The following is a 12,312-nucleotide window of genomic DNA, read 5'->3' as shown; positions in this document are numbered from 1 at the left end:
TGTGAAGTATAGTGTCAGTAGGTTCAGCTTCCGCTTGCTGCTTGGCATAACACAATGCCACATCTAGCACATTCAGTACAGGTCATGACAGATTCAGTCTCTTCAAGCACTTCTTCAAGGCAATTGTCTTCAGCAAGTTCCTTCACCACTGACAAGGTTTAGGAGTAACCTACAGATGTGTGCACTTCTGCTTGCAATAATGGTTAGCCTGCCACTGAATTTTAGCAACAGTTGTTGCTGGGTGAGGGTTACTTTTCAGACAGAAAGTCATAAATCTAATGGATGCAGAACCTCTATTAGTAAAGAGATAAACAAAGAAACAGCATGCAGACTTTTCAAAAGTAATCCTAAAGATACCTGTCAGTCTGTGGTAGTGTCTGGTGCCATGGCTAAATGGTTAGCACGCTGGCCTTTGGTGCAAGGTGTCCTGCATTCGATTCCCGGGTGGCTGAGGAATTTTAACTTTCATTGGTTAAGTCTTCTGGCTTGGGGGTTAGGTATGTGTTCCATCTTCAGCATAGGTAGGGTCCCATCCTCACAGCTGTGCAGATTGCTTACAGGGCGTCAACTCGAAAGACCTGCCACCAGGCCTCTCCAGAGTCTGTAGTAGAGTGATGTGGGAGCACGGTTCTTTATGTACATTGTAAACAAAAGACATAATTGTGAGAAATATATAATTGAGTTTTTATTTTGTAAAAGTTAAATTTTCATAAGACTACAATAGTAATTTTGAACTAAACTTGTCATGACAAATTGCCAATGAAATCAATTTCAGTTTCTGGCTATGCATTAATGAGTATATAAAATAAATTTCCTAATCATTACTCAGTGGACTAATTTTGGTTTCATATAAAATTGAATGTCCTCAATTTTTACTTTCCAGATGTGGCACAAGAAGTGCTTCAGCTGCTGCCAGTGCCATAGACCACTAGATTCTGTCCTTGCTTGTGATGGACCAGACAAGGAAATTTACTGCAGGGCTTGCTATGGCAAGAACTTTGGTCCAAAGGGATTTGGTTATGGTCACGCTCCTACTCTTGTTTCCACCGGTACTGGGGAGAATCCACCTGCCTCATAGTAAGTACCTCATACATACAGACAGTTTTTAATAGGATATTTCCATAAAGTTTTCTTCCTATGTAAATGAGATTAAGGAAGATCATTTCATGGAAATATCCTGTATCATCTCCAAAAATTTCCAGGCAAGCAATCCCTTCAGGCAAGCAACACAATACTGAAAACTTCTAGGGATATGAGCTATGAATTTTAGGCAAATAAAATATAATGAAAGTATTAGAATATATTCTTTACTTATTCCTAAAAGTTACAATCCTTTTCTTAATCTTGTTATCTGGTCAATTAGATTAACAGTTTGCCTTTTTCTACCACTGTTATTACTATGGACCATTGTGGCCATTATGGTCAAGCTTATAGATACTGATTTTTCTACCACTACGAGCGCTAAAGTGAGTCAAGGAAGAGTTTCACTCTAGCCCTTATAACTACATTCGGTGTGGACATTTTTCAAAAACTCAAAAAATGCCTGAGAGTATTGAACCAAGGAACACATACAGAAATAATTATGTAAATAAATTAATCTGGCTAGGATTTGAATCAAAAAGAAAACGAGTAAGAAAACAAGCGATTTTAGTCTGTTTTTTAAAAACTGCACTTAGACTGGAAGTGATTTTCAAAATTAGTTTTTTTAGTTTGATGGAGCTATCCAAGACTCACAATTTGAAACCTTTCCTGGACCTTTAGCCCTTCAACTTTCGGCACATTTGAGGAAATTGCTTAATTTTACATTCTTCATAGTATGGAGACCGCTAGTTTGTCTACTAAGAATTGTTTTCAACATTAAAATAACCTTGAAATTTGGGCAGTCTTGGAAGGTATTTTAGACAAATCTGTACAGATCTAAAAATCAAGTAAGGTTTGACATCTATTTGTAGTAGGAGTTATTTGTCTTCAGGCAAGAGGTTGTTGGTTCAGTATCAGCTGATAGTAAATGTTGGAAGGTAATACAGCAGTCTCGCAAACTCAACCTAATATGAATGAAGAGGGTGTCGAGTTCAGTTTTGCGGTATAAGGTTTGGGTTATTCAGAACTCATATTTTACTGCATATTACTCTAATGAAAATTTTAGCATAATACAGGTCACAGAAAAAGTACAACAAACCCCAAAATACAGTAATTGTTAAAAATTAAAGAATAAACATACATACAAAACTGAAGAAATGATTAGTTCATTGTAGGAAAAAACGTTGTGGTGCTTGACTGCCTCTTGTACTCATTTTGTCTTCGTACAGCTTAATCACGTAGATGACGGAGAAACAAAATATCGAGAGCAGTTGCACCTTGCTCCTCTAAATGGAGCATTCCTTCAGCAGCCTATTGTTCTCTGTCAGTCATGTTTCTAACTTTTCCCTTGTCTTTCACGTCTTATGATTCATCATCATTTTTATCTTTGTTCTTTTTCCTTAGTGCAATTATTTAACTATCTACAAGTTTACAGTTTTCATCCTGCCCAACATCACCACCAGTAACATCTTCACAGCCCGGAATTTTCTTCAATAAGTCCACTATTTAACAATTTTCAGTCTCTTCCCTTTTTTGAAACTCACTCCATGAATAGTGCAGCAACTTTCTCCAGGAACGAACGAGGCTTATATGTTTGATTTCATTCCAAGATTCAGATATCCACCTCACTATGTCCAACATATCTATTTTCTTCAGTTTATCAATCATGTGACACCCTTCTTCCACAACTGAGACAAGAGAAGAAAGAAGTTTATGTCTGTATCTCTTCTCCAACGCTTCCAAGACACCCTGGTCCATTACCAAAGTCATCTTAGGAGAGAGAGAGAGAGACATCATCATCATTATCATCTGCAGTTTCTAGCTGTTGACCGGGTCTGCTTTAGAGAGCGAGAGACATGGCTCTTATTTCTTGACCCGTGAAAACAATTTAGCAATTTAAAAAAAAAAACCATTAGTGCTCATCAAATTGTTGAGTTACACAGAATTCCTATTAGAAGTTGAATTAATGAAATTCTACCGCAATATGACTTAGCACAGAGGAAGTAAGGAAAATGTCTGACCTCCAATCCTTGGGTGGAATTCCTTATTTATAGAATCCCTGCTGAAGAGTTCATTCTTTGCTAAAAAAAAAAAAAAAAAAAAAAAAAAAAAAAAAAAAAAAAAAAAAAAAAAAATTAAAAAAAAAAGCAGCAACCAAGGACCCTAATGGGACTCTTTCATGTACAATACAGACAGTGGGAGATTTGTGTTCAGGATCTTAAGAGTTCAATTCTTACGTCATCTTACGTAATGGTCACTGTAAGAGTAACTATCCTCCAAATCCAGATCTAAGAGCCCTGTTGTTTAGAAAGTAGTATCTCAGCGACATCAACTTCCTTTGCCTTATATGCTAGGTATAGTAATTTTATTTCATTTGTGGTTTCAGTCAAGAAGCTAGGCCTAATTCTGGCCTCAAAGCTGCGAAGGGACAGGGCTGCCCACGATGCGGTTATGCTGTCTATGCTGCAGAACAAATGATTAGTAAATCCAGGGTAAGTCTTTACTCCTAACATATTTATGTTAAACAACTTAATTTCCTTGTCATCATTATACCGATTAATTTAACAGCACATTTCAATTTTCAAGACATTGGTCACTACAGTCATTAGTGTTCTGGGCCATAACAATATTATCAAAATAATTTTCAAGGTATTCATCATTACAGTGATTAGTGTTCCAGGCCATAACAATATTATCAAAATAATTCACTAATATTTCACACTGATCATGCAGTCTTCCGCTTTTGTTTACTATAGTTCGATTTTCTTGACAATATCCTAAGTGGAAGTGAGAATGACCATGCAGGAAAGTTCTCCTCCTGGCCCAGTCTTGATCCAAATATTGCACGGTAACAATCGTCACTAGCGTTGATGGAAGCAATAATACACGAGTGATAAGAGAAAACCTATGTTGGTGGCATATAGTTTTCATTGAGCCCACTGGGTATCAAGCACAATGAGTAAATGCGAGGATTCCCACTGCCATTCCTTAAACAATGCTGGACGACTGTTCTCCGCTCAAATGTGCAGCCAAATTTTGTGCAGGATATTTTCTAGAAAATCAAGCTATAAGTTCATATGTGATGCTACTTGACAAGTATAAGTAATTCATACATTGCATTTTAAAGATGATGTACTTTTCATTGCAGATTTGGCACAGACGTTGCTTTAGCTGTGCAGACTGCCGTCGTTCACTTGATTCAACCAACCTTTGTGATGGCCCCAATGGAGATATCTACTGCCGTGGCTGTTACGGTCGCAATTTTGGTCCTAAGGGTGTAGGCTTTGGCATGGGAGCTGGCACACTTACCATGGCTTGAGCAGCTTTTCCCTAGCAATCCTACAATCCAACCAGCTTCATCACTTCCTACGAAGAAAAAAATGCAGCTATTGCATGCATTGTAAAATAAGTTGTAATCGAACAGGCATTACATTTTGTTAATTATTTATGCAGAAACCATGTAACAAAAGGCTTTTTATTAGTATAAATCTGGGCTTTCATAATTACTGAGGATTTATTAAATACATGCTGAATAACAGGCATGTACACAGAAGAACTGTTAGTGCAGTGGTCAAATGAACTGAAAGTATAAATGAAATGCCGGGCTGTTGCAATTTTTGTATGCTGCTTTACATTTTTAAGAGTACAAATGTTTGTTGTGTCAGGATGAAGATATGTATGTAAAATAAGTTTTAACTATCCTGTTGTTTTTAATCTCCCTTGTCCTATTTTTAAAACTACCAAAAAAAAGAATATTTTTTTTATAGTATTAAAGGTTGGAACAAGATCTCATTGAGATGTCAGAGCATTCCATAATTTCAATTTGTTTGACCGCTGTTCATACAGTACTTTTTATTACAATATTCTCTGAAACAGATAAGTCATTTCTATTTGTCTGATTCCTGAATGCTTCAAAAAAACTCTGCATTAAGTAAGTGGAAGAACATATGCATTCAAATTGCTTTCCTGACACATCAAAATTAACTTACAAACCTGGCAGTCACTAATCAATACCAACCAGTAGATATCAAGTCATTCTTTCCACCTGCTTAAATAGTATATTTCAGATACACAGTGGACACTCATTACAGTCCCATATCTGCACTAATTTGTATGGTAGTAATGCAACTAACACTATACCAATTGGGCCATGACACAATCCATTTGTGATGATCTCCATCTAATCTAAGAGAAGAAAGTTTATTATATGGGTATTGCCACAAGGAACTGCTATCATCCTGATGATTATAGAAGAATACATAGTTCTGTCATTTCTTCATTATGCATATCAATGAATCTATAATAAGATCTGCATTTATTGCTTCTTAGAAAAGTAATCTTTCCAATATGCAACTTAAGGAATTCAGTTGGCATTGCATAATAAGTAGGCCTATCATAAGTACAGATGGACTGAGAAAAGACTACTCTTTTTTTTAAAGAAAGTTCTATGGATTAATTTACTCAAGTGAACTTCAGTAAGAAGCAATGTATTTCAGACAACTACATCTTAATGACTGCAAGTTGTGAACATTTACACCTATAACATTTTTATTTGGGGCCTCAAATTACGGAAATGTGAATGAGTTATATTTCTATAAATTTTGTAACTGATGAAGTTATGTACAAATATTAACTCAAAAGATCCTTCATTATGAACTGTCATTAGCCTGAAATCCACCTTCATTTCCTCACAGCATCAAAACCTTTCTAAACTTCTTCTTGGTGCCAATCTTCAAATTAGCATCTAGAAACTGGAATTAGTAAAATGACCTGGAGCTTACAAACAATTGTACAAAAAGCTGTGGGCAGTTTATTTCACTGGGAATTTTGTTTGAATACAACTTTGTGATAGGATGATACAAGTAATGAATACAGTTCAAAACCTGTTTAAGGAACATTCATACCGATGATCAGAAGAAAATATGCAAGATAAAGAACACAACCTGGAAGTTTTTAGGAAGTTCATGAAACTTGATCAGAAGGTTCTTAAGGTCTAAAACAAAGAGAACATGTTTATATACATCAAAAAGCACATCATTTCCTACATATATAACTGCTGAAAGGGGAATGGTTTACATAAGCCATTTATATTTTAGTATCAGTTGATTTCCAGCTTAAATAAAATAATCACTCATTTAGTGAATTTGTAACAAATAGTTAAAATACTCTTTATGTCAGTACTGCAATGTATATCCCTTGCATCAGCACAGCACCACAAGAAGTGATCGAGGCTGTGATCAAGAAGTACACTGAGTACCTGAAATTCTTCAGTATTGCTGTAAGCTGAATATAAGCTGATACTAAAATGTGCTTGCTTGTATAAACCTTCATTTCATTTGGTGGTGACAATGATATGATTCTTGATGTATAAATTCAGTGTTCCCTTTCTTCTTGGAATACTACACTTTTATATGAAGTTATCAAACATAAGGACAGTATAAACAGTTTCTATTCATTCCTACCCATGAATAACAATTTATTAGATTCCAGAAGATCAATCAAGATATGGTCCAAAATTATTTGACAGCCAGATATTTCTTCAGTACTACTGCCTCCCACAATAAATTTCACAGAAGACCTCCCCACTTCCTGGAAGTACTTTCTTACTGAACAGTCTGCATAAATGTTCTTTTATTTGGTAAAATGCAGTTTGAATGTGCCTTGTTAAGTATGATGTTCTTTAATGCATTCTGAAAATGAAGGTGATGAGAGATAGAGTGTGATTTAAGGGAACAAGACAATTCACAATGTTCTATGCACACGTTTCACCTTCCTGTTTCCTACTTCTTCCAATCCTCTCATGAAGAACTCTTTCTGAAGTATGAAGTAAATTCCCCTGATCTGATTATACTATCATAATTTCAATTTGCTTACGCACTTGCTTTAAATGCTGGAAAGAATCTGTGAATAAGCAGATCATGTTGTCATATTGCTTCTTGCATTTGTTATTTTGTTCTTATTGTTATTGTTTTTGTCTAGTATGTAAGCTTATGTAAGAGAAAATAAAAAGAAAATAAAGAAGGGAGTTCCAACAAAACAAAGAACTGTAATTAATTTAAAGTATGAAGTGTCATCATCAACGTCTTCACTCATCATTCTGATTATTACTCACTAGCTTTTAACCACAGCTTTGCACAGGTGTGAATTGCTTTTGTGTCCATTGATGAACACTGGAGATTATATAAAAATGTGTTCACTGGTTTTTGAGAAGTGGTGGAACGTATTTAGAGACAGTCAAGTTTCCCACTCCTCTTCTGTTTCCTAAGGGCACCTTCGTTTTTCTTTCCGAGCCTTAGAAATATTTTGGTATAACTAGGATTTTCTTTTCAGCATGATATTGACACAAATAACAATGAAGCTTATACTAAAGAAAGCTTGCATATGACAACCCAATCAATTTAATAATAATGCTAGTGGACCTGTGCAGGTCCGGAGCATTCCTCAGATAACTCGTCTTGATATTCCTGTCACAGTCATATTGTTTTGCCTGCCCTATTCAATAGTTTCATGAACATTTAACAGCGGTACATAATAACTGATTCAATCATAATGTAGTTTATAACACTTGTTTCCGTACAATATTCTCTGTGCATCAACCATTCGGCCGTACCTTGACCTTAACATTTTCAAACGACCCAGCCCGAGATAGTGCAACACACAATTGGCTGTCACTGAATACTTTTTCAAGAGCCTGTTCCTGTGCTTTGTTAACGGTCAAACAGAAGGCCAGTTGACTTGATACCTTCCCATCTGTACGTACGTAGACTGTTTTTTCTCTTAGCAGCATCTACGTTGTTAGGAATGTTCTGCCATCTGTTGAGTATATTCAGAAGTTGGGGAAGGTCAGAGGATCAAAGAGTATCTAGCAGGGAATAGTATTCTTCTGTGATCAGGCTTGACTTGACAGGCAGTAATCAAATATGACTGCACGCAATGACATTACTAAGGGCGAAAATCACATATATCAGAATCTTCTATATAACATTTACTGTTTTGGCAAAATTTCCATACAGTTGTCCATTTCTGGTGTAATAATGACCATCTGCATATTTTTTAGCTTTGGTGTCTGTTTGTTGAAAACTATTGGATATCATTCTACCAAACTTCATATTTAGAATCCACCTGTCCTTGGGTAGGTTTTAGGGCCAATATTGTTTCTAAATCCCTGAAATGAGTGGGGGTTTATATGAAACCGAAACCGTGATTTTGCACTTCCACAAAATATATACACAACCAAACTTAAGGGAACTGGGAAGTGTGATTTGCTCAAAAAAGTCCATTTTTGTTCTTGAACTTAGAAAATCTCCATCTTTCCTGAAGAATTTGGTGTATCAGTTATTGTGCTGAAGTTATATTTGAGGCAATAAAACTAGGTTTAAACATAACTCTGCACGCTGAATATCATTAGATGCCAGCTACAGTCAAATATTCGTTTTGGATTTTCCCTAAGTCATATTCTTTGAAATTGTGTGTACCTTATTCTCTGAAACTAAACACATAAATGTATTTGAAACTAAGTAGTCTCTTAGATACTATATAGATCTGCTTGTGGAAGTAAATTTAATCAGATATACTGATTGTTTCATGGAGGCCAGCTTGAAGAGTATTAAAAACTTACAGAAAATTTCAGTTTTTACTAGGATATTAAAAAAGAAACTCTCAACTCCTGTAAATTATATGACAATAATTTTACTTCAGCAGCTCAAAAATGTTTATATATCATGCATGAAAAGTTTCTTGGGTCTGGTTTGAGTATTTCCTCAGAAAAAGGTACCTCAGTTAAGGGAAGTTTTAACAATACTTTTAAAAGATATGATTTTTATAATGTTCTTTCTGACACAAAATTTTAAACAGAGAAGTTTCATATTCTGCCCAAATAATGATGAATGAATTCTGAATATATCAAAAGATTGTTCAAGGAAATATCTCTTTTAGTTTCTGAGATATTAAACTAAACATCAGAAGGTACATTTTTCTATCGTTTCACACTTCCCAGTTTCCTTAATGGTAATCAATTTCTAAACCTTGTTAAGGAAATTAGGAGATGGGAGCCGAGTAGCTCGAGACATTATTCCTATAAACCCCAACAAAGTTGCATCTCACATCGTGTCAAGTTCAAATGCTCCTAAAGATCGCAACCATACCACTGCAATCAAAAGGGAAATCAGAGCCTTGAAAACAGACAGTCTTGAGGGCAGCAGATTTTCTTGTCCATTCTCTCGAGAGGAAGTTGCTATGGCTTTAAAAGATGTGAAATCAGGAAAAGCCCCTCGTTTCGATGGCATTCACTCAGAATTTTTAGTGTATGCTGAGAAATATGTAATGATCTGGTTAGCCAAGTTCTACTCCAATATCTTAGAAACAGGGTCCATCCCTCAACTTCTGAAACAGACAAAGATCATCGCCATTTTCAAACCAGGTAAATCTTGTAAAAATCCCCAAAGCTACTGCCCAATTGCACTTCTGAGTGTGGTTTACAAATTACTGGAGAGACTTCTTTACAATAGAATTGGCTCAGTAGTTCTTGACCATCTACCCATTGAACAAGCGGGCTTTCACCCAAATCGAAGTTGCATAGACCAGGTTCTCTCTCTGACTACACATATTGAAGCTGGTTTTCAAAATCAACTAAAAACCTCAGTTGTGTTCGTGGACCTTACTGCAGCATACGATACAGTATGGAGACAAGGACTCATCTACAAACTGCTTCGAGAATGGCAAGAAAATCGCCAAGCTCATCGAAAACATGCTTATAGACAGGAGGTTTCATGTAATTTTGGGAAACAAGACAAGTAAGGAAAGGATCCTTAATAACTGTCTTCCTCAAGGATTGGTACTAGCACCTCTGCTGTTTAACATATATATCAGACTTACCGAAAACAGCCTCTAAAGCATTTGGTTATGCGGATGACTGGGCATTTGCAATGCAGGGCAAATCTATGGAGAATACCGAAGATACGCTGACAGTTGATTTCGCCACCTTAGATCAGTACTTTCGTAAGTGGAGACTTAGGCCAAGTTTGAGTAAAACTGAAGTCTCACGTTTCCATCTCAACAACAAACTGGCCCACCGTGAACTTAATGTCAAATTCCAGAACACTAGACTTCCTCACAACAAATATCCAAAATACCTTGGAAGTAACCCTTGACAGAACACTGTCCTTCAAGGAACATCTGAAGATGACAAAAGCTAAACTCCAGTCACGGAACAATATCATCCACAAACTGTGTGGCACCACCTGGGGTTCTTCTGCTTCGACCTCACGAACTTCAGCCCTTGCCCTTGTCTTCTCAACTGCAGAATATTGCTCTCCAGTCTGGCTGAACAGCTGTTACACAAAACTGGTTGATACACAGCTAAATCATACTTTGCTCATTATATCGGGAACCATAAAATCTACCCCCACTTCTTGGCTACCAGTTCTGAGCCATATTCCTCCACCTCACCTATGGAGAAAGAATGTCTTGTTGCATGAGTACCAGAAGCTGTCGAGGAATTCCAATCTGCCAATTCATGGAGATATACCCTATGCCTTGAACAACAGACTTCGGTCCAGAAATCCACCAATAAGGACTGCCAAAATCCTGGTTGACAAATTCAGCCTGCAGCAGGATTGCTTTCAAGAATGGACTTCTATGGCTCCAGCTGAGTATCAGAACTTCCCCTGTATAACAAGTATACCAAAAGAATTTGACCTACCTCGCAAAACCTGGACAACCCTCAATCGTATCAGGGTAGACCATAGAAAGTGCGCTGACTTCCTCTATAAATGGGGCAAACTTCCCTCTCCGGAATGTAGCTGTGGTGCCTCTAAGCAAACAGTTCGTCATATAGTGGAACAGTGTCCCCTGAGTGCTTATCAGGGTAGCCCAAAAGACTTTCTTGACCCAAAACCTTCTTGTATAGACTATTTGCAAAGCTTGATAGTGAAATTGTAACCTACATAGTGTACTGTATATTTAATTTGTGATTGTGTGTCTTTATTTTTAATGTCATACGCTAAATAAATAAATTTCAATTCGAGGATTATTAAGGGACATATCATTAACGGACCGGTTTTCGGTACAAGTCCCACTGGACTTAACTCAAGAGCCGGTGCGTATAAAGCATATTTCTTATAACTTGAAAACTACTGGAGATATTTCAACCAAACTTCATATTTAGCATCCACCCGTCCACGGGTAAGTTTTTAGGTCCATACCATGTCAAATTCGCTGAATGGACTGAGGGTTTTTAGGGAACCGAAACAGTGATTTTACTCTCCCACAATATATACAAGATCAACCTGACAGGAAATCGACCAACCTTGATGGAAATTTATTTCTAAAACTTTTTTCTCATGTGCATTTTTTTCGATAGGAGGATTAATAAGGGAGATATCATGAACGGTTGGTTTTGCAGGCCAAGTCCAGTGGACATAGCCCAAAAGGTGTACATAAAGCAGATTCCTTATCTATATAGATAAAATAGTAATGACCGTGTGTCTGTACATTGACCTTTTGGCTAAATTTTTGTACAGTTATCCATTTCAAGACCATCTTCATATTTGCAATCTTTAGTTTCCTGAAAGTCCTTATTTTTAACCCCTCCCCCAAAACACGATTGAGGCACAATCTGCCAGACAAGCTAGAAAATTGACATTTGGTAAAATTATATGTCTTAGCCTATAATCGACGGAAGCTTCCAAGATCTTTACATATTTCATTTTTTACCCCCCAAAAATATCGGAATATTGAGGCAATTTTAATGTCGGTTCAGACCTTCATTTCAAGGTATTTCTCAGCTAAACGGTAATATTACAAACTATCCACTTCATTGACGTATCAATAATGTAATCTAATCAGTATAAGAAAATATTTCCACCTAATCAATACAGGACATGTCCTGTTATTCTTAATGATTTTATAAATTGCCAAAGGCAAAATAAAAGAAAGGTATCGATTAGGTGGAAATATGATACTGTATTAGGTTTTTGGGCTTATGCCGTGTCAAGAAAATGAGGTGAAATTCTTAATGTTTTGCAAGGAACTGTGCTCTGCGTCTTCAGAAGAAATCTCGACTGTCCTCGAGAAAAGCTTCTTAAACAATGATATTTTCTTATATTGATTAAGCTAAATGGTAAGTCGAATCACTAAATGGACGGCACAATCTCAGTTAATTTGAAGTGATGTACAACTTTGGTCCTATGGTGTTTCATTGTATCTCTATTCTTTATATGTTAGATTTGACTC

The 12,312-nt window shown here is 36.4% G+C and overlaps 1 protein-coding gene across 3 annotated transcripts in view; it reads left to right on the top strand.

Annotated features, from left to right (window-relative positions):
* Positions 1–4,586, top strand: part of Mlp60A (Muscle LIM protein at 60A) — a 60,728-nt gene extending 56,142 nt beyond the window's left edge. For all 3 annotated transcript variants that reach the window (XM_067143658.2, XM_067143660.2, XM_067143659.2), the window contains exons 10-12: positions 884–1,077; positions 3,467–3,572; positions 4,229–4,586. In XM_067143658.2, the coding sequence (XP_066999759.1) occupies positions 884–1,077; positions 3,467–3,572; positions 4,229–4,399 (471 nt within the window). In that variant the 3' untranslated portion in view covers positions 4,400–4,586. The remainder of the gene's footprint in view (positions 1–883; positions 1,078–3,466; positions 3,573–4,228) is intronic.
* Positions 4,587–12,312: the final 7,726 nt, after the last annotated feature.

Source organism: Anabrus simplex, chromosome 3 (genome assembly GCF_040414725.1).
Source record: "Anabrus simplex isolate iqAnaSimp1 chromosome 3, ASM4041472v1, whole genome shotgun sequence".
Classification (NCBI taxonomy): Eukaryota; Metazoa; Arthropoda; class Insecta; order Orthoptera; family Tettigoniidae; genus Anabrus; species Anabrus simplex.
Note: the sequence above shows the minus strand (reverse complement) of the source record. Positions and strands in the feature narration are given on the sequence as shown.